This window comes from Canis lupus, chromosome 7 (genome assembly GCF_048164855.1).
Source record: "Canis lupus baileyi chromosome 7, mCanLup2.hap1, whole genome shotgun sequence".
Classification (NCBI taxonomy): Eukaryota; Metazoa; Chordata; class Mammalia; order Carnivora; family Canidae; genus Canis; species Canis lupus.
In genome coordinates this window covers 23,505,219-23,528,017 of record NC_132844.1, presented here as the reverse complement: position 1 = coordinate 23,528,017, position 22,799 = coordinate 23,505,219, and the positions used below count along the sequence as shown (strand labels likewise).

The 22,799-nt window shown below is 37.3% G+C and overlaps 1 protein-coding gene and 1 pseudogene across 1 annotated transcript in view; one reads left to right on the top strand and one right to left on the bottom strand.

Annotated features, from left to right (window-relative positions):
- The window catches only part of CASP8AP2 (caspase 8 associated protein 2), a 35,295-nt gene that overhangs the window by 12,007 nt on the left and 489 nt on the right, over window positions 1-22,799 (top strand). The window contains exons 3-9 of the mRNA XM_072832055.1: window positions 1,959-2,027; window positions 5,731-5,831; window positions 6,581-6,655; window positions 7,599-7,714; window positions 12,651-14,869; window positions 16,229-19,352; window positions 22,189-22,288. Coding sequence (XP_072688156.1) covers window positions 1,959-2,027; window positions 5,731-5,831; window positions 6,581-6,655; window positions 7,599-7,714; window positions 12,651-14,869; window positions 16,229-19,352; window positions 22,189-22,288 — 5,804 coding nt within the window. The remainder of the gene's footprint in view (window positions 1-1,958; window positions 2,028-5,730; window positions 5,832-6,580; window positions 6,656-7,598; window positions 7,715-12,650; window positions 14,870-16,228; window positions 19,353-22,188; window positions 22,289-22,799) is intronic.
- On the bottom strand, window positions 8,609-8,688 carry LOC140637460 (U4 spliceosomal RNA; annotated as a pseudogene).

Genomic DNA, 22,799 nt, shown 5'->3' with positions numbered 1-22,799 from the left:
TTTTAATATCCTGTAGTATCCTTCTAGAATCATTTCCTCCCCATTCTCTCTTTTCTTCTGGGATTCCAGATATATAGTATGTGAGAACTTTTGACGTTATCCTATAGGGCACTAAGACTTTGTTTGTTTGTTTGTTTGTTTGTTTGATTTCGTTTTAAATCTTTTTCTCTTTGGTCTTCAGATAGGGTAATTTATATTGATCTGTCTACTGTCAAGCACATTCAGTGGATTTTTTTGAATTAGAAATTGTAGTTTTCAGTTTTGGAATTTTCATTCTTTTTATTTTTTTAAGCTTATATTATTTTTTTCTAGTAATCTCTGTACTCAGTGTGGGGCTCGAACTCATGACCCTGAGGTCAAGAGTTGTGCACTTCTCCAACTGTGCCAGCCAGGTACACCACATTCTTTGTTTTAATGGTTTCTGTTTCTTTGCCAAGATTTCCTATGCAGTAATTTTGGATTGCATTCTGGACACTGAATTCTCATGTTTTAGAGACATTGGATTATGCTAGAATTTTTTTTTTTTTAAGATTTTATTTATTTATTCATGAGAAACAGAGAGAGGAAGAGAGAGAGAGGGAGGCAGAGACACAGACATAGGCAGAGGGAGAAGCAGGCTCCGTGCAGGGAACCTGACGTGGGACTCCATCCCCGGGTCTCCAGGATACACCCCTCTACCCCACCCCCCCAACCCCCACCCCCTGCCCCTGCCCCAGGCCGAAGACGGTGCTAAACCACTGAGCCACCCGGGGTGCCCTGCTAGAATTGTTCTGAAGAGTGTTGTTTTTACTTGTAGCAAGGATTTAACTTGGCTGAATTTAGACTTCTCTCCTACCTATGGTGGATTGCAGCTGAAAACTCTGTTCAGATGCTTAACTAGCTGGACATTTTAGAGTTCTAACCTTTGCTTAATATAGTTTGGGGGTCACTTGGAGATTTGGGTACAATTTGGGAATACCCTCTCTGGCTCTCTGGATTTTCTTTCTTAGTTTCTAGTTGCTGTTTTCACTCCCAAATTTTTTCTCTCATTCTTTATTATGACTAGAGGCTTTCTTTTTTTTTTTTTTCTTTTTCTTTTTTTCTTTTCTTTTCCTTTTCTCTTCTTTCTTAAGATTTTATTTATTTATTCATGAGAGACACAGAAAGAGAGGCAGAGACACAGGCAGAGGGAGAAGCAGGCTTCCTGCAGGGAGCCCGATGAGGGACTCGATCCCAGGAATCCAAGATCACTCCCTGAGCCAAAGGAAGATGCCCAGCCACTGAGCCACCCAGGTGTCCCGAATAGAGGTTTCCATATGAGTTTTCTGTTTTCTTTGTCTATTGTGGCTTCTGTTAGGGCCAATCCTATAAAAATTTGTAATAAAAGGGGATAGGGAACGCATGTAAGACGGTTTGCTTTTTCAGGTGTTTTCTTCCTTCAATTTTTGACTGCTTTAGGGTGCTTTTTAGTTTTTTAGATCACCTTTTCTTTCCTCCTTCAAATTGAGGTAAAATTTACATATAAGTTTCTGTTAGTTTCAGGTGTAGGACATAATGATTAAATATTTGTATATAATGGGAACTAATCACTACAATAATAGTCTAGTGATAGAGCATTTGACTATATGTAATAGTTGGCTTGGAGTTTATGGTCAGCAAGAGGATTGATCTAATAGAACTACTCTATTATTGGAATTGGAGTTGTCTGAAAAGTTTGTTTTTGAAGGTGAATTTTTAAGCCTAAATCTTATGTACTGAGTCATAAATCTGTGTACTGAGATCTTTCTGTTTATAAGGATGTATAAAAACTTATAAACCAAAAAAAAAAAAACCAAACTTAGAAACAATTGTCTTTTTTGGTATAAACAATTGTCTTTTTTGGTGTAAGACTAATAAAGTCTCTATTTTCCTTCAGAGTAGGAATAGAAAAATTTTATTAAGTGCATAAAGTCAGTTTTAACTATGTGATTTTCTTGCAGCTTCTCCTCTTAAAAATAATGACGAAGGTTCTTTGGACATATATGCTGGGTTGGACAGTGCTGTTTCTGGTATGTAAATTCTAGTATATGTGCTGCCGAAGCGAGCACTGGTATGTAAATTCTAAAATAAATAGTTTAATATTCTTTGATCAGTCTGTTGGAAGTATTTATCTTGTTGTTACCAATTCTTGGAGTAATGCATCGTTACTCAACAATTTGGCCATTCTTTGAAAGGATTTTCTTTTTTTTTTAATAATAAATTTATTTTTTATTGGTGTTCAATTTGCCAACATACAGAATAACACCCAGTGCTCATCCCGTCAAGTGCCCCCCTCAGTGCCCGTCACCCATTCACCCCCACCCCCCGCCCTCCTTCCCTTCCACCACCCCTAGTTTGTTTCCCAGAGTTAGGAGTCTGAAAGGATTTTCTTGACCAAAGTTTGATAAGTAGAACAAATTAGCACTCAGGTTTGCTATTCATCTAGGTCTCAGATTTAAATGGACCTTGAGCAAATATATTTTGTACGATTGAAACACAGCTGGTGGTGATATATGTACATACATTATTAATACTGTCACTGTTTACATGATATTAGAACTTTTGAAAAGGGTAGTTGCTATAAATGTTTTCAAATGTATCAGTTAGAGTGGGCTATACAGAGAGACTAATGACCTATTCAAATTAGAAACCTTTTCCATAATTAAATCTCTCAAAACTTTGAGCAAATATGATCCTTATATCTGATTTGTTGGCACAAGCATTTTAGGTAAATTGGTTTTCCAAACAGTCAGTATAGATTTGGATGAAATGCAGGAGATAGAGAAATGTAGAGCCCTTTGTGTTGAAGTAAACACATCAAAAAACTTACTTGCGTATATTTTTTTCCCAGCTTTATTGAGATATAGTCGATATATAACATTGTATAAGTTTAAAATATATAAGTATAGATTATATACATTTATGTGTTGGAAAATGTTACCACTTTATCCTTAGCTAACACCTCCATCAATCATGTCACATAATTACCATCTCTTTTCTGTGGTGAGAACATTTAAGATCTCTTCTCTTAGCAACTTTTAAGTATGTAATACAGTATGATTGACTATAATCACTATGCTGTATTTTAGATTCCCAGAACTTAATCATCTTAAAGCTGAAAGTTTATACTCTTTGATCAACATCTCATCCTCCCTGACCTCCCACCCCAGCCCCTGGTAACCACCATTCTAGTCTGTGTTTCTATGTATTTGGCGTTTTTAGAGTTCACATAAAATTTGATATCATACAATATTTGTCTTTCTCTGACTTACTTCATTTAGCATAATGTTCTCAAAGTCCATCCATGTTGTTGCAAATGGCAGGATATCCTTCTTTCTCATGGCTGAATAATATCCAGTTGCATATATGTATATTTTGTGTCACTTTTAACCATCCATCTGTTAATGAACACTTAGGCTCTTTCCATATCATGGCTATAGTGAATAATGCTGCAGTGAACATGGTTGTGCAATCTCTTTGAGATACTGTTTTTATATTCTTTAAAAAAATACCAAGAGGTGGGATTGCTGATCATAACATAGTTCTATTTTTAAGCTTTTGAGGAACCTCCACAATGCTTTCCATAGTAGCTGCACCAGTTTACATTCCCGCCAACCATGCACAAGTGTTTCATTTTTTCCACAGCTTTGCCAACACTTGTTATCTCATGGTTGTTGTTCTTGTTTTTTTTAAGAGAAGGTCTCTGTGATAACAGCAACCTTTACTGAATGTTTACTTGCTAAGTGTGGCAGGTGCTTTTTATTTTTTATTTATTCATTTATTTTGTTGAAGTATAGTTGACGTATAGCATTATATTAGTTTTAAGTGTACAGCATAGTGATTTGACAATTATATACTTTATGTAGTGGTCGTCATGCTAAGTGTAGTTACCATTTGTCATCAATAAAGTCATAGTATTATTGCGTATATTCCCTCTGCTGTACCTTTTTATCTCTTGTCTTTTTGATAGTCATTCTAACAGGTAAAAGGCAATATCTCATTTTGATTTTGACTTGCATTTCCCTGGTAATTAGTCCTGTGGAGCACCTTTTCATCTTGTCAGCCATTTATTTGTCTTTGAAAAAAATGTCTCTTCAGTTTCTCTGCCCATTTTTCTTTTTTCTTTTTTTTTTAAATTTTTATTTATTTATGATAGTCAGAGAGAGAGAGAGAGAGAGAGAGGCAGAGACATAGGCAGAGGGAGAAGCAGGCTCCATGCACCGGGAGCCCGATGTGGGATTTGATCCCAGGTCTCCAGGATCACGCCCTGGGCCAAAGGCAGGCGCTAAACCACTGCGCCACCCAGGGATCCCTCTGCCCATTTTTCCATCAGATTTTTTAAATTTATTTCTTGCTCTTGAGTGGTATGAGTTCCTTTTTTTTTAAGGTTTTATTTATTTATTCATGAGAGACACAGAGAGAGAAAGGAAGAGACATAGGCAGGGATCCCTGGGTGGCGCAGCGGTTTGGCGCCTGCCTTTGGCCCAGGGCGCGATCCCGGAGACCCGGGATCGAATCCCACATCGGGCTCCCAGTGCATGGAGCCTGCTTCTCCCTCTGCCTGTGTCTCTGCCTCTCTCTCTCTCTGTAACTATCATAAATAAATAAAAATTAAAAAAAAAATTTTAAAGGAAGAGACACAGGCAGAGGGAGAAGCAGGCTCCATGCAGGGAGCCTGTTGTGGGACTCGATCCTGGGACTCTGGGATCATGCCCTGGGCTGAAGGCAGGTGCTAGACCGCTCAGCTACCCAGGCGTCCCTGGTGGTATGAGTTCTTTATATAGTTTGGATACTAACCCCGTGTTAGATATATACTTTCCAAATATTTTCTCCCATTCTGTGAGTTGCCTTTTCATTTTGTTGATGGCCTCCTTTGTTGTGCTGAAGCTAATTTCTATTAATTAATTAGGGTTTTTTTTTGTTTTTTTTTTTTTTTGTTTTTTTTTTTAGAAAGAGAATGGCAGAGGGAGAGAGAGAGTCTTAAGCAGGCCCCCTGCCCAGTGTGGAGCCCAACATGGAGCCCAACGTGGGACTTGATCTCATGACCCTGAGATCATGACCTGACCCAAAATCAAGTGTTGGATGATTGACTGACTGAGCCACCTAGGCGCCCTGTGTTCTGAAGCTTTTAATTTGATGTCGTTCTACTTGTTTATTTTTGCTTTTATTTCCCTTGCTTTTGGTGTTGGATCCAGAAGTCTTGGCCTGGACTGATGATGTCTAGGAGCTTCCCCTTATATTTTTTTCCCTGAGAGTTTATGGTTTGGGGTCTCACATTTAAGTCTTTTAAATCCATTTTGAGTTGATTTTGATTTTTGTGTTTGGATTTAAGTTGGGGTTCAGTTTTCCCAGCACCATTTATTGAAAGAGCTTATCCATTCCCTATTGTATACTGTTGGCTCCTCTGTCGTAAATTAATTGACCACATATATTTCTGGGGTCTCTATTCTGTTTCATTGATATGTGTCTGTTTTTATGCCAATAGTAATCAAAACTGATTTTATTTTTGATTACTATAGTTTTGTATTATAGTTTGAAATTAGGAAATGTGATGCCTCCAGCTTTGGTCTTCTTTTTCAAGGTAGCTTTGTCTAATTGCTATTTTTGGTGGTTTCTTATGAATTTTAGGATTGTTGTTTCTATTTCTGTGAAAAAAAAGACGTTGGAATTTTGATAGGATTGAATCAGAAAGTACATATTTTAATTTAAGAGCTTTTTGTTTATTTGTTTTAGACAATACTTCCAAATCGTGTATACCATCCCGAAATTGTTTGGATTTATATGAGGAAATCCTGACTGAAGAAGGAACTGCAAAGGAAGCAACATACAATGATGTACGGTTTGCCATAATTAAGGACAATTATTTAACCTTTTATGGCTTCTGAGGTTCATCCATTAGCTTACTATTAAACATTCTGTTTAAGAAATAGCTCGTAGTCTAAAAGAATATTTAAGTCAGTTTCTGCCTTCAGATCTGCTTTAAAAAAATCTTTTCTGAATGCTTGTCTAAATTTAGTTACAATTTGACTTGATTAAATTTGTGTCTGAGTATATAAAACCTCAACAGGCAATCAGTATGATAAAACATTTTATCTTTTCATGATTTGTACTAAGTTATAAAATGTCTCAAGACTTAATTCAGACAAATTTCTTTCTACCTTATTTGGATTTTAAGATCTGGAGATTAAATGTGAAACTAAACAAAATAAGTTTTTGGTTGGGACAATTTTTAAAGACTAGTAATTTTACTAAATATCTTTTAGTAGAAATAGACCTTGTCTACCCTTCATAGTGGGTTGATTTTCTAAATTTTAAAATATTTTAGGGGATCCCTGGGTGGCGCAGCGGTTTGGCGCCTGCCTTTGGCCCAGGGCGCGATCCTGGAGACCCGGGATCGAATCCCACGTCGGGCTCCCGGTGCATGGAGCCTGCTTCTCCCTCTGCCTGTGTCTCTGCCTCTCTCTCTCTCTCTCTCTGTGTGACTATCATAAATAAATAAAAATTAAAAAAAAAATTAAAATGTCATTTAGGCTAAGAAAGTAATTTAGAACAATGCTTAAGTTAATTTTTTTATATCTTACAGTTGCAAGTAGAATATGGTAAATGTCAACTGCAAATGAAAGAGCTGATGAAAAAGTTTAAGGAAATACAAACACAGGTAGGATTATAATGAACATTTTTACCTTTTTAAAATTTCTCCTCCAGTCAATGGAAGGGAAACATTATGAGGCCCTGGGGCCTTTTGCCTTAGTTTTAAATCAAAATGTAATAAATTGTTTTTGTTAGAAATTAAGATGCTAAAGTGTTAGTAGTTTAAAAGGAAACTCTCATTAGTGTTACATGAAACATGCATTATTTCCTGTGTCCAGGAAATTGATAGCAGAAAGTGGATTGATTTGTTAAATGACATTGACATAAAGATCTGTTAGACTAGTTAACAGTTAAATAATAGAAAATTAGTGAAGGTGATATCAGGTGGTTTAAAAGAGAATGGGTTGAGGAGCAAAGATTTAGAATGGCTGTTGGGGGAAAATGGTTATGTCTTCACAATTTTTGCAAGAATGACTCTTTTTGTGAGCATGCTGTAGAATACAGGAAGGTCATGTCTTGTTCTGATTTTTTTCTTTTTGGTAGTGTTGTTTCTCTTCATTTCCATTTCCCCTAAAGAACAAGTTAATCCTAATAAATTCATTCTTTATTCATCTGAGAATTAGTACATTGTTGCAAATTAAACATTAGTTGTTAAATATAATAAAGTTTGTCTTTATTTTCAATTTTCAAGATAATGACCCAAGCAAAACTTTTTTCTTGTCTTTTTACTGAATGTTATATTGCCTATTCATTTTGATCCCTGTTTTAAGTAGTTTCACTTGAACTGGCCTTTCTCTGGTGCCAGTCATCTTTGAATCTCTGCTGCATAATGAGCATAATCATACTTCTCATGTACTTCTCTTTTTTGAGAATTACACAGGGAAAAAAATGTGATGCCTGGCATGTAGTTAGAGCATTCAGTAATCATTAGCTGTATTCTATATGTAGAAGTTTAATAATCCTGTGGACATATTTATATATGTACTTTAAATATATTTTATGCTGTTTAGAATTTCAGCTTAAAAAATGAAAACCAGTCTCTTAAGAAGAATATTTCAGCACTTATCAAAACCGCTAGAGTGGAAATAAATCGCAAGGATGAAGAAATAAGTAATCTTCACCAAAGGTACAATTGAAGAGTGTGGATCTGTTTATAAATCACATGTGTATTGATATGTGGAATATAGTAAACTTTTGGTGGAAAGATAGGAAAATCATGCATTTTATTAAGAATTTAAGGTTTTACTGTAAGTGACTAATATTCTTTTTCTCTTTAAAATTTTGATTGGGTGCAGTATTCTCCAGAGAATTTCATCTCCTTCCCTTCCACAGTCAGACCTTCAAAGACCTTCTCAACTTGCTGTCTTCATTTTCCTTTTCTACTCACTCTAGACTCCATTTTATGCTGATTTCTACCTGTTGGTATACTGAACCAGTTGTCATTTTGGTCAGTGGTGACTGTTGTTACATCCATCAGTTTTGAGTTCTAATTTTAACTTGCCCTCACACACTATTTGACATAATTGACCTTCTTTTCTTGAAATAGTCTCCCACATTGGCTTTCCTGATTCTTCGTTTTCTTCCTAACTTCAATTTTATTCTTTCATACTTGGCTAGATTGGAATTCTTCAAAGCTCAAACCTGTGTTTTTTCCTTTCTCTATCAGTATTTTCGTGTAAAGTCATCTCATTCATAGATCAATTCTATTTATAACTACTTCACATCTCTATAGAATATTCAAAATTACCTCATCCAAAATGGAATTTATGATCAAACCTCTTCCATGTTTCCTAGGTCAGTGGATTCCCCCTCATTAATTCAGCTGGTGCAAGCCAGAGACCTAGGGGTAGAATGACCATGTAATTTATTGCCCACACCAGGACCCTTTTAAGAGTAGAAGTGGGTGCTATTAATAATTGCATGAGATTACTTGGCAAACTGGGACATACAGTCTCCATGCCTAGAAGTCATCATGGGCACTTACCTCTTTAATCACCCCTCAGATCTAAATTCATTATCATGTCCTGTTGATTTTTCAATTAGCAATAATCGTGCCTCTGATAAACCTCATTGGCTATGATACTGCCACTGCGCAAAGTTTGTCCTATTGATTTTTATGTCTTTAGAATCACTCAAATTACTCATTTCTCTCCATTTTTACCATCATTGTTATTACCAACTCTTATTAGGCAGCATTGTTTCTGCTGGTCTCTCTACATCCATTCTTGCTCTTTCCAGCCTCTGGTTTATCTGTTCTTAGTATGAAAGCCACAGACAGGATACCTTTTGTTTTTTCATTTTTAAAATTTTATTTTCTTTTCTTTTTTAGGGAAGGAGAAAGGGAGAGGGAGGATTGAAGGGGAGGTGTGGGGGGGAGAGAGAGAGAGAACGAACCTTCAGTAGGTCTCCTGCTGAGTGTGGAGCCCTCCATGAGGCTCAGTCTCACAACTTTGAGATCAAGACCTGCGCTGAAATTAGGAGTCAGATGCTTAACTGACTAAGCCACTCAGGAGCCCCCAGATGGACACTTTTTAAAGTACAAGTCTGGACATCTTGCTATCATAGAATTACTCCACTCTTCACAATATTGTCCTAAATTGCTTCTCAGGTCTTGCCTTCAGTGTTTACCTTTGTCCTGGGTGTCATAGCTCTGGTATGTCTCTGGCATTCTTTTGGTTCCTTGGATGTACCATGAGCTCTGCCTTTGCATGGACTGGAAACATCCATTCCCTGGAAGGCTCCTCCGTCTGCTAAAAATCACTTCATTCTCAGGTCTCAGGATAAACTTCCTTTTCACAGGGGTATTAGTCTGTTATCCCGCAATAGGTCAGATTTTTCTTTTGTAGCTTCATGTACATTTTGAGTTTTTAAAATTGTTAATGGGATTACTTGTTTAGTATCTTTCTTATCTCCATATTACCTCTTGTGTTACAAGCTCTGTGGACTAGAACTATCTTTTAGTATCTATCTTTTCACTAAATTGTAAGCTTCATGGAGCAAGGACCATGTCTTTGTATCTTTAACATTTTTATCAAGCACTTGGCTCAGAGCCTGGCACATGGCAGATAGTCAATAAATGTTTGACAGGTGAGAGAAGATAATCTTGTATGTGTACTATACGGCATCATAAGGCACTTTAGGCCTGTTGAAAATGAAGGTGGCTTTATCTGTTTACTAACCTAAATCCCATCAGTGCAACTAGTATAAGATTACTTCCTGAAATATTGGGGAAATTTTATACAAATTTGAATCTTTTATAGGAGGGATGTGATACTTGAATAGGGTGGAAAGAGAAACTGGGTGAATAAATGAGAGTTATGTCATTAGATTGATTGATGTGTTTTTACATTATCTAGTAAATATTCTGCCAAATAATTTCACTTTTTAATTGTGACCTGTATCTGGTATTCTAATGGTAAGTGTTTATCATGTTGAAACCATGTTTTTAATAGAAAAAACATAATGTAAGGTGAAATTTAAGAGTGTAAATTCTGGGAAGTGTGTTAGGTGAAGGTTCATTTTAATAGAAAACTTTACTTTAAAAAGTTTATTTAAGTAATCTCTGCACCCAACAGGGGCTCAAACTCATGACCCTGAGATCAAGAGTTGTATGCTCTTCTGAGCTAGCCAGATACCCCTTAATATAAAGCTTTGGATAGCATTTTACCTAGTAAGGAGCTATGCTAAATATATATTACAAGCCCTGTAGACTAGAACTGTCTTTTAGGAGCTTACAGTTTAATAGTTTATAGGTTTGATAAGTATGACGTACATTACGTGTATGTCCTTTGTTGAATATGAGTTCTCTGTTGGGTAAATTTATCATGAACATCAGCCATTCTGTGACTTGTTTTCACTCTTTATTGTGTCTTTTAAAAAATATTTAAATTCAAAAAATAAAATAAAATAAAAAATATTTAAATTCAATTTGCCAACATTAAGTATAACACGCAGGGCTCATCTCATCAGGTGCCCTCTGTAGTGCCCATCACCTAGTTACCCCATTCCCCCCCTTTATTGTGTCTTGTGAGGATTAGAAGTTTTTATTAATAGTGATGTTCAGTTCATCAGATTTTTTCTTTTATAGTTAATAGTTTTTATATTCATGTTTCCCCAGTTGTCTTGAAGTTATCTCCTAATTGTTTTTTTTTTTTTTTAATATTTTTTTTTCAATTTTTATTTATTTATGATAGTCACAGAGAGAGAGAGAGAGAGAGAGAGAGAGGCAGAGACACAGGCCGAGGGAGAAGCAGGCTCCATGCACCGAGAGCCCGATGTGGGATTCGATCCCGGGTCCCCAGGATCACGCCCTGGGCCAAAGGCAGGCGCCAAACCGCTGCGCCACCCAGGGATCCCCTAATTGTTTTTTTGAGTCAAGATCTGTATTAGTTTCCTGAGGCTGCCATAACATTCTACCATAAACTAGATAGCTTAATAAATATGTTATTTAAATTTATTGTTTCATAGTTCTAGAACCTAGAAGTCCAAGATCAAGGTGTTAGCAAGATTGATTCCTTCTGGGGACTCTGTGGTGGAAGGATCTGTTCCAGGCCTCTCTCTTTGGCTTGTAAATGGTTACTTTCTTCCTGTACCTCTTCCTTTTGTGCTCCTTGTACACATATCTCTAGTGTATATTTCCCTTTTTTATAGGGATACTAATTATAGTGGATTAGGGCCCGCCTTAGTGACCTCTCTAACTTGATTGCCTCTGTAAAGATCTTGTCCTCAAGTAAAGTCATACTGAGATATTGGGAGTTAGGACTTCAACATATGAATTTGAGTTGGGAGGCACAATTTAACTCATAACAAGATCCATATGAAGCCTGTTTATTGTTTTAGGTTGTAGGTTTCCCATATCCTCTTTTGTTTTTATAAAAATCTCTCCTTATTCCTGAGTCTTTTAAGCTTTGGTGTTCTCTATACATTTAGTACTGAGTAGGAATAGATTTATAGAGATTTGAGATGCCTGAGTGGCTCAGTGGTGGAGCATCTGCTTTCTGCTTAGGTCATGAACCCAGAGTCCTGGAATTGAGTCTCCCCTGCAGGGAGCCTCTTCTCGCTCTGCCTATGTCTCTCTCTCTCTCTCTGTATCTCTCATGAATAAATAAATAAAATCTTTTATAAAAAAAGGGACGTCTGAGTGGCTCAGCAGTTGAGCGTCTGCCTTCGGCTCAGGGTGTGATCCCAGGATCCAGGATCGAGTCCCACATCGGCGTCCTTGCAGGGAGCCTGCTTCTTCCTCTGCCTGTGTCTCTGCCTCTCTCTCTGTGTCTCTCGTTAAATAAATAAATAAATAAATAAATAAATAAATAAATAAATAAATAAATGTAAAAAAATTATGGAGATTCAGGAAAGTTAAGGAATTCAGGAAGATGGACTTAAAAGTATTACAAAGAACTAAAATGAGTTATTTACATTTTATTATTAGGAAAACTGCCAGTTTTCTGAAACACTAATATAAAACCTTTTAGGCTTTTGTTGTTGGTAAAAGATAAATATATGCCATTCCCCTAAGAAAGAATCATATACTACGCAAAAATAAAGAAAAATAAAGAATAATATGGAGTTATGTGCCACTTTAAGATGACTATTTATGCTTTGGTTTACTGTGGGATTGTATGTGAAACAAAACCTAGGGTAGAGAGCTACATAGAAACCTATGATTGTGTTGTTGGCAGTTTTTTACCTTTTCTTCTGTTTCAGTTGTACTAGAGTGAGTATGGGCAAGAAAACAGTGTCATTTGTTCTAAAAGAAATGAATCTGTGGTGAGTTTGTGAGTTGTCTGCCTGTGTTAAGGGAAGTCTGGAAGACGTTGGTAAATGCTGAGATAGAATGGAGAGGTCCTCCAGGCTTTGAGCAAAGCAAATGAAAGAGTTCCCTGTTTTGAAAACGGGCCCATTTAGTTAGAAGCTGGTAAGTATCACTCACGTCTTTATATAAATAAAATCAGTTTTGCCAGGATGTGAGCCCTGAATTTTAAAGTGTTTTGCATGTGATTAAAATTTAGATTATTAAAAAGCAATTAACTTTGGTTTTTGTTGTAATTTCTATTTCTCAATAGATTATCTGAATTCTCACATTTTCGAAATAATCACAAAACTATAAGGACACCAGATATAGTTAAAACAAAAGATCTTAAATCCAGATCTCCCCATTTGGACGACTGTTCAAAGACTGATCTCAGAGTGAAAAGTGATGTTTCCAAAGATGTACATCATAGCACTTCACTGCCAAATCCCGAAAAGGAAGGAAAATCACATTGTGAAAAAAAGAGCACTTTGTATTTGTCTCCATCTGTTGAAAAACACTGCACCAATGGCATTTGGTCACGTTCCCATTATCAGGTTGGTGAGAGTATCTCAAATGAGGATAGTAGAAGAGGGAGAAAAGATATTAGACATAGCCAATATAGCAGAGGAACGGATAGAATACGGAAAGACTTAAATACTGGTTGTGGTGATGGTGACTCGAGGAACATAGAGGGTAGTCAAAGGCTACAAGGACGTTCTGAGAAATATGGTAAAGGTGAACCAAAGGCTGAAAGCAAAAATTCAAAGTTTAAAAGTAACACAGATTTGGATTATAAAAATGAACGCATTAGCTCTTCTTGGGAGAAAGAGACCTTTAGAGAAAGGTCACACGCCCGAGTGGAATCTCAAAGTGACAAAAAACTAGAAAGACAAAGTGAAAGATCACAAAATATAAATAGAAAAGAACTTAAGTCGCAAGACAAAGAAGAAAGAAAAGCTGATCAAAAACCGAAATCCGTAGTAAAAGACCAGGATCATTGGAGAAGATCTGAACGAGCGTCAGTTCCTCATTCCAAGAATGAACTAAAATCTTCTTATAATTCAAGTAAATACCACCCGGACGAGAGAAGGGGGAGGGAGGATTGTAAAAGAGATAGAGGTGTAAGTAATCATAGTTTTCAAGAAGGAAGATGTCCTTCCTTTCTTTCATCCAGTAGAACTCATAAACACGTTGACTCCAAGGAAGTTGATGGTTTACACCAATGGGAAAATACACCTTTAAAAGCAGAACGGCATAGAACTGAAGAGAAGAGGAAAAGAGAACGAGAAAGCAAAGAAGAAAGTAGGCATATGAGAAGTGAAAAAAGAACACCTACAGAACATTTGCAGAAGACTAACAAAGAAACTAAGAAAACCACTACTGATTTAAAGAGACAGAATGAGCCAAAGAACGATAAAGGTGAAGTCTCTAACAGTGATACTTCCGAAGGAGCAGATAATAAGGAGCTTGCAATTAAAGCTGACAATGGTCCAAATGAAGCAAAAAATAAAGACTTAAAGTTGAGTTTTATGGAAAAATTGAACTTAACACTTTCTCCTGCTAAAAAGCAGCCTGTTTCTCCAGATAACCACCATAAAATAACCAATATCCCCAAATCCAGTGGCATATGTGATTTAGAGTGCTTGGTGCAGGCGACAACAGTGACATGTGTTTCCTCTGTCAGTGAACATACCACAGAGGAAACCGAATCAAAGTTGTCAGAACCAAAGGATGTTCTTGCAGTTACATCTGAACCCAGTACCAGTAATCCAGAAAGGAAAATGGAAGAAGAAAATAGTTTGTTAGTTAAATCTAATGTTGAGAATACTATGGATTGTGATGTGCCCATTTGTGGTACAGAGACTTCCTTCTCAGCACCTGTGGAAATGGAACAAACAGAATCCCTGTTTCCATCATCAAAAGAAATGGAACAAACTATTAACGGTACCAGCGCAGCAGTTCCTGTAGTAATGGACATATTACAAACAAATGTTTCTCAAAACTTTGGCTTGGAATTGGATAAAAAAAAAAATGATTTAAGTTCCTCTACTGTTTCTGAAGGTATGGGAATAAAGGAGGCTTTTTCAACAGAAGTAGCTGAATCCACTGATAGCAGTTTGCAGCCTTCAGTTGAAGAAACTGGTATTTTGCCAGTAGTCCTTTCAGAAGATGGTAACTGCAAACTTGAGCCTTCTCTTGTAGATACACCACTGGTTGAAAATAAGTCTTACCATTTGGAGCCTTGCTCACCTAAGGAGACACTAGAATCCTCACTTCAGCAGACTGAGTTAATGGACAACAGGATGGAAATCAGTGAAACAAACTCAGTATATAATGATGATGAGAATTCAGTTCTGAGCATTGATCTTAATCACCTGAGGCCTATTCCAGAAGCCATCAGTCCTCTGAATAGTCCAGTGAGACCTGTAGCAAAAGTTCTTAGATTGGAAAGCCCATCTCAAGTTCCATTATGTAATAACAGTCATAAAGGTAATAGTTTATATTATGTTCTATAACTCTTTGTGAGAATTCAGAATATTATAAGAAAGAAGAGTTAGTGCTTTTTCTTTTTTGATAATATAATTAACATACTATTTAGACCCCATTGTTAATTAGAAATGTACATTGAGCCTTTAAATTTAGATAATTCTTATTTTTACAAAAAAGGGAGTGCTAGGACAGATTGTTACTAATACTCTTTACTTGCTTTCAGGTATGTTTTTGTTCAAAAGCCATCATCAGATGATGTAGAGTAGGTAATGCTGCTAACATGAAGTAAAGATACCTGAAGAGTTGGTTGATGGTTTTTCCGATGACCATATACCATCACTGAGCACCAACTGAGACCAGTAAAGACATATGACATGATTAAATATTAGGCATTAACATTTTATTGAGGAAAAAAAATTTAAATAATGAATAAAAATATATGACATGATTAAGTATTAGGCATTAATTGTTTACTAAAAAAAGCTATTAAAATAATGAATTGGGGGGACACCTGGGTGGCTCAGTGGTTGAGTGTGTCTGTCTGCCTTTGGCTCAGGGTATGATCTCGGAGTTCTGGGATCGAGTCCTGCATCGGGCTTCCTGCATGGTGCCTGCTTCTCCCTCTGCCTATGTCTCTGTGTCTCTCATAAGTAAATAAATAAATAAAATCTTTAAAAAAAATGAATTGGGGGTGCCTGGGTGGCTCTGTTGGTTAAGCATCTGACTCTTGATCTCAGGGTTGTGATTTCAAGCCCTGCATTGAGCTCCAGGCTTAGGTATAGAGGTGTGGAGCATATTTTCTTTTTTACTTATTTATTTTTTATTTTTTTATTTTTTATTTTTTTATTTTTTTTAATTTTTATTTATTTATGATAGTCACAGAGAGAGAGAGAGAAAGGCAGAGACACAGGCAGAGGGAGAAGCAGGCTCCATGCACCGGGAGCCTGACGTGGGATTCGATCCCGGGTCTCCAGGATCGCGCCCTGGGCCAAAGGCAGGCGCTAAACCACTGCGCCACCCAGGGATCCCAGCTTATTTATTTTTTAAAAGATTTTATTTATTCATTTGATAGAGTGTGTGTAAATGAGTAGGGGCAGAGGCAGAGGGAGAGGGAGTAGCAGACTTCCCACTGAGCAGGGAGTCCAACGGCCAGGCTCTATCCCAGGACCTAGAGATCATGACCTGAGCCAAAGGCAAACACCCAATTATCTGAGCCACTCAGGCGCCCTGGAGCCTACTTCAAAAACAAAAAAAGAAAAGAATTGCCTCAGTATTTTAAGTTTTTGTTAAATTTAGTATGAAAATGTCAAATGACTAAGGCTCTAGTCATGTGACTATAATATATTTTCTCTTCCACAGATATATTCCCAAATTCAGCTCAGTCTACCTCCAAGAGCAAGTCTGATCTCAATAAGGAAAATCAAAAGCCAGTTTGCAAATCTGACAAATTTATAGATGCAGACTCTCATAAGAATTCATCTTTAGATGAATTAGAAGAAGGAGAAATTGTAAGCGATAGTGAAAAACCTAAACCACAAAAAAGTTTTGAAAAAAGTGCCAAACCTAGGACTTCAACTGAGGTGCAGAACACAAAAACTAGCCCAGGAAGTAGGAAAAGTACTATGCATTTGGGTAGAGACAATAGGAAAACATCTATAAAAATCCATCAGACCAAAAGCAAATGGAATAAAAGACGAAGTGAATCTAGCAGATCTTCAAAAACAGAGAAGAAAGAGAAGACAATGAGTACCTCCAGCCTGGAAAAAATAGTTCCGATTATTGCTGCACCCTCTTCTGTACGAGAGATTATGCACATGTTGCGAATGATAAGAAAACATGTAAGGAAAAATTATATGAAATTCAAGGTAAAATTTTCATTAATACAGTTTCATAGAATCATCGAGTCAGCAGTTTTGAGTTTTACATCACTAATTAAACACCTTGACTTATCCAAAATCTCAAAATCTGTGACTACTTTACAGAATAGTCTTTGTGATGTTATAGAATCTAAACTTAAGCAAGTTAAAAAGAACGGCATTGTGGATCGTTTGTTTGAACAGCAGCTGCCAGATATGAAAAAGAAATTGTGGAAATTTGTAGATGAACAGCTGGATTACTTGTTTGCAAAGCTTAAGAAAATCTTAGTAAAGTTTTGTGATTCCATAAACTTTGGCAGTGACAGTGATGAAGGAAAACGTGAAAAGATAAATAAAGAGAAAGCACAATATTCTAATTGTCAGAAGGGGAATGTGGACTATGCCAGCAAAGAAATGCTGAAAGAGAAATCTCTCAAATCAGAAGTTTCTGTTAATTGTAAGTCTTCACTAGGATGTAAAAAATCTGAGGAAAAACATCAAGACCAAAATAATTTCAATATTAACACAGTAAAGCGTGACATTAAAAAAAGTTTTAACACTTGCTTTGATAACATTAAGAACTCTCAATCTGAAGAACACTCCTTGGAACCAAACTGTCCCAACACCCCAAAGCCAGGGAAAATTGAAGGCAGCACCATAGAGGATGCACAAACATCCCAGCACGCAGCTTTGAAGCCAGAACGCAGTTTCGAGATTCTGACTGAACAGCAAGCCTCTAGCCTTACTTTTAATTTAGTGAGTGATGCACAGATGGGTGAAATATTTAAAAGTTTGTTACAGGGTTCTGATCTTTTGGATAACAGTGTTAATTGTAATGAAAAAAGTGAGTGGGAGTTAAAGACCCCAGAAAAACAGCTGCTGGAGAGTCTTAAGTGTGAATCTATACCAGCCTGTACAACCGACGAGCTCGTTTCAGGGGTGGTTTCTCCGTGTCCTAAAATGATTAGTGATGATAACTGGTCATTATTATCATCTGAGAAAGGCCCTTCTCTGTCATCAGGGCTTTCAATGCCAGTTCATCCTGATGTACTAGATGAAAGTTGTATGTTTGAAGTGTCCACTAACATAGCTTTGAGTAAAGATAATGTATGTAGTTCAGAAAAGAGCAAGCCCTGCATTTCCTCCATACTTCTTGAAGATCTAGCAGTCTCTTTAACAGTGCCGTCACCTCTGAAGTCAGATGGTCATCTTAGTTTCTTAAAGCCTGAAGTTTTGTCTAGTTCAACTCCCGAAGAAGTTATTAGTGCCCATTTTAGTGAAGATGCCTTACTTGAGGAAGAAGATGCATCTGAACAAGATATTCATTTAGCCCTGGAGTCTGATAATTCAAGCAGCAAATCAAGTTGTTCTTCATCATGGACAAGTCGGTCTGTGGCTCCAGGCTTTCAGTACCACCCCAACCTGCCCATGCATGCTGTCATTATGGAAAAGTCCAACGATCATTTCATTGTGAAAATACGGCGTGCAGCACCATCTACCTCCCCTAGTCTTAAACAGAATATGGTGGCCGATGAATCATTGACATCTTTACCCAGAGTGGAAAAGGAATCTGATAAAGAGGCAGAGAAAGAATATGTTTCATGTCAGAATGGAGTTTTTAAATCTGTGGAGGAAGTAAATTCCAACAGCAATGTTCATAGTAGTAAATCAGCTCAAGAAGAACAGGACTGTATGATACAAACACAGGTTCCCGATATATATGAATTTCTTAAAGATGCTTCTGGCAAAGTGGGCGATAGTAATGAAGTGACTGATGAATGTTTCAAGTTGCATCAAGTGTGGGAACCAAAAGTACCTGAAAGCATTGAAGAATTGCCTCCAATGGAAGAAATTTCACATTCTGTCGAGGATCACCTTCCAAACACATATATAGACCTCACAAAAGATCCAGTCACTGAGACCAAAAACTTGGGGGAATTCATAGAAGTAACAGTTTTAAATATTGATCAGTTGGGATGCTCTGAGGGCAATTTAGATCAGAGTGCTCAAATATTAGATAATATGCAGCCTGATACCGTGGATGCTTTTATTGATTTGACACAAGATGTTTCAAGTGAAAGTAAAAATGAAAGTAACTGTCCTGCTTTAGCTGTTGAACGCTCAGAGTGTCAGGTAATATGTGTAGAAGGAGATAATTGTAAAGAAGAAAAGGTGCAAGTGGCAGACAGGCCTTTGGAATGCATTGTTGAAGAAGCCTATATTGATTTGACCTCAGAACCTCCCAGTTCATGTGAAGTTAAAAAGGATGATTTAAAGTCAGAGCTGGCATCAAATTCTGATGGTTCAATGTTGCCTGGAGCTTTGGATAATGCTCCTAAAAAGAGAAAAAACCTTTCTGACCTAAATCATTCTCATAAAAAACAGAGAAAAGAGACAGACTTAACCAGTAGGGAAAAGACCAAGAAAATTACCCAAGATTCTGGTGAGAATGATGAAGCTCACCGAAAGAAAGCCAGTAAGAAAAAGGCCCCTGCAGTGACTAAAGACCCCTCATCATCAAGCCCAGGGATTAAGGATCCATCAGCAGCATCTTCCACGTCTCCCATAAGCCTATCTGCAAAGAATGTTATTAAAAAGAAGGGAGAGATTATCGTTTTATGGACAAGGTAAGAATCTTGAGACTTTTAAATCAGGAAATTTTGAGGGGCCAGATACCTGTTTTGTCATGTCATCATAGTTTTATCCTATTCTTTTTTTTTTTTTTTTAAAGACTTTTTTTTTTTTTTATTTATGATAGTCACAGAGAGAGAGAGAGAGAGGCAGAGACATAGGCAGAGGGAGAAGCAGGCTCCATGCACCGGGAGCCTGATGTGGGATTCGATCCCGGGTTTCCAGGATCGCGCCCTGGGCCAAAGGCAGGCGCCAAACTGCTGTGCCACCCAGGGATCCCTATCCTATTCTAAAATAAGGCAAATGATGACTTCAAAAGTGGCCCAAGTTGGTAGAAGATGCACTCTAGAGTACAGTCTAACTGCAGTATAGAATGATCTAGAGCAGTGGCTCTTAACTAGGTATGTGCATTAGCACTATGAACATAATTTTTCACTGTTTTTTTGTTTGTTTGTTGTTGTTTTAAATAAGCTTCACACCCAGCATGGAGGTCAGTGCAGGGCTTGAACTCACGACCATGAGATCAAGACCTGAGCTGAGATCAAGAGTCGGATGTTTACCTAACTGAGCCACCTGGGCGCTCCTGTTTTTTGTTTTTGGTTTTTTTTTTAATTTCACTTTTTCAGTCAAAAATTCTTTTTGATTTGTAAGGAACTGATATAACCACACTTTATTTTTTATTGTTTTTAAAGATTGTATCTGTTTATTTGAGAGAGAACACAAGTGCAGGGAAGAGCAGAGAGGAGGACAGGCAGACTGCACTGAGCACAGAGCCTGACGCTGGGCTTGATTCCATGACCCTGAGACCATGACCCTGAGACCATAACCCGAGCCGAAATTAAGCCAAACGCTCAACCAACTGGATCACTAGGTGCCCCAGCATAACCACATTTTAGAGAGGAAGAATAACAGGTGGTAAAACAGGGCAGAAAGTGTGAGCATTTGTAATTTGAGTTTTCCTCTAAATTAAGACTTTTAAAAAAAGTTTCATCAGTAGGTTGCACTTTTGTTTTTTTTTTTTTAAAGATTTTATTTAAAAAAAAAAGATTTTATTTATTCATGAGAGACACACAGAGAGAGAGAGAGAGAAGGAGAGCGAGAGAGGGGCAGAGACACAGGCAGAGGGAGAAGCAGGCTCCATGTAGGGAGCCTGACGTGGGACTCGATCCTGAGTCTCCAGGATCACACCCTGGGCTGAAGGCGGCGCTAAACTGCTGAGCCACTTGGGCTGCCCAGGTTGCACTTTTGATTTTTATGTGGACTTTTTAAGAAATGTAGATTTAAAGATCCAATTTCACACATAAATGTAACCGCAGTTGTAAACCACTGGACTAGAACTACACTGCTCCCCAGATTTAGAGTACATAATGAGGGAAGCTTAATCATATTGAAATTGGTGACCAGTTTTATTATTTATTTTTATTAATTTATTCTATTTAATTTTATCATATTTTATTTTTTTAATAAATTAAAGAGATTTGTTTATTTTAACCAAAAGCACTAGCTACCACAGAATATCGCCAGCCTCTAGAGTGTGATTTGGGGGCATGCACATTTGAGGTATAGTCGGTATTGAGAAGCACCTGGAGTGCCTAGCTCCCTACCCCACTGAGAGCCCCACATCCTCTCTCCCTGGTCACAGCTCAAGTCTCCAGACACTGACCTTTTGTTTTTGCTCTTAACTTCGGGTCCTGGATGTGCTCAGAGGTCTGGGGCATCTCTGTAGCAACCTCCTGGTGACCAGTTTTAATACCACAGTCTTCCATGCCTTCACCCCTGGGGATTTACAGATGGCAGAATAGAATCTCAGAGATTATAATAACACACACTGGTTCAGACCATGTAGAGAATCAGAGGTCTGAGAAGGAGAACATCTGGATTCTGTTTATTTATTTATTTATTTATTTATTTATTTATTTATTTTTAAGATTTTATTTATTTATTCACAAGAGACACAGAGACAGAGACACAGGCAGAGGGAGAAGCAGGCTCCATGCAGGGAGCCTGACGCGGGACTTGATTCCAGGTCCTCAGGATCACACCCTGGGCCGAAGGCGGTGCTAAACCACTAAGCCACCCAGGCTGCCCCTGGATTGTTTTATTTATTAATTTTTTTTTTCTTAAAGATTTTATTTATTTATTCATGAGAGACACAGAGAGAGAGAGAGGCAGAGACACAGGCAGAGTGAGAAGCAGGCTCCACGCAGGGAGCCCGACGCGGGACTCGATCTCAGGTCCCCAGGATCACGCCCTGGCCAAAGGTGGTGCTAAACCACTGAGCCACCCAGGCTGCCCCTGGATTCTGTTTTACTTGTGGTTCTGCTTGTTAAGACTGTGATCATGTTTTGCCCTTGATTTTAAAAGTACTCTACAATTAAAGGTAGAAGTTAAAAAAAATCCTTAATTTTTGTTTTTTTAAGATTTTATTTATTTATTCATGAGAAAGAGAGGCAGAGGGAGGAGAAGCAGGCTCCATGCAAGAAGCTCAATGTGGGACTTGATCCCGGGAATCCAGGATCATGCCCTCAGCCAAAGGCAGACGCTCAACCACTGAGCCACCTAGGCGTCCCAAAAAATCCTTAATTTTGTAATTAGAAAAAATATATTAGTTTATTTTAGAACATTTTGGTAAATACTTGTGAGCTCAGATATTAAAATCATCTGTAATACTTCTCAGAGATAATCACTGTCCATATTTTGGTGTATACATCTTTATTCGTGGGTTTTAATAAAAATGTTACCCCCTATTGGTAGACATTAAGGCAGTCTACCAATTTTGTTTACCTTTCGGCTTTAATCTATAAAGGCTAAATAACGTTTTTCTCTCTTCAGAAATGATGACCGGGAAATTTTACTGGAGTGTCAAAAAAGAGGGCCATCATTGAAAACATTTTCTTATTTAGCTTCCAAGTTGAATAAAAATCCGTATCAGGTAACTACCCAATTTTTACATCTCTATAGTTTTATAAATGTTGCTACTATAAATATTTAGATTTAATTTTTATCATGTTTGAAATAAGTAGGTATTTATTAGCCACAATTCTTTTAACAGTATGGCTCTTCATGTAAAACTGTTGAAAACTTAGGGGCACCTGGCTGGCTCAGTCAGTAGAGCATGTGACTCTTAATCCCAGGGTTGTGAATTTGAGTCCCACTTTGGGCACAGGAAAGAAAAAAAAAAACCAAACTTGGTGATTGTGGAAGAAGTTTGGATCAATCCTAATTTTTTTCCTCTTGTCTTACCATTTACTTATTTGATCTCAGGCTGTTTTGTAATGACATTTGCTTGTTAAAGAAGGTTTAATATTAAAAATTAAACTAATAATCACCTTTAGTATGAAGATAAATCTCATTTTTCCAAACATTACTTCACGTCTTTATTATTGAGGGCAGATATCTCTGTCTTTAGATGTTTTCTGAAAATATTCGTCACAGATTAAAAA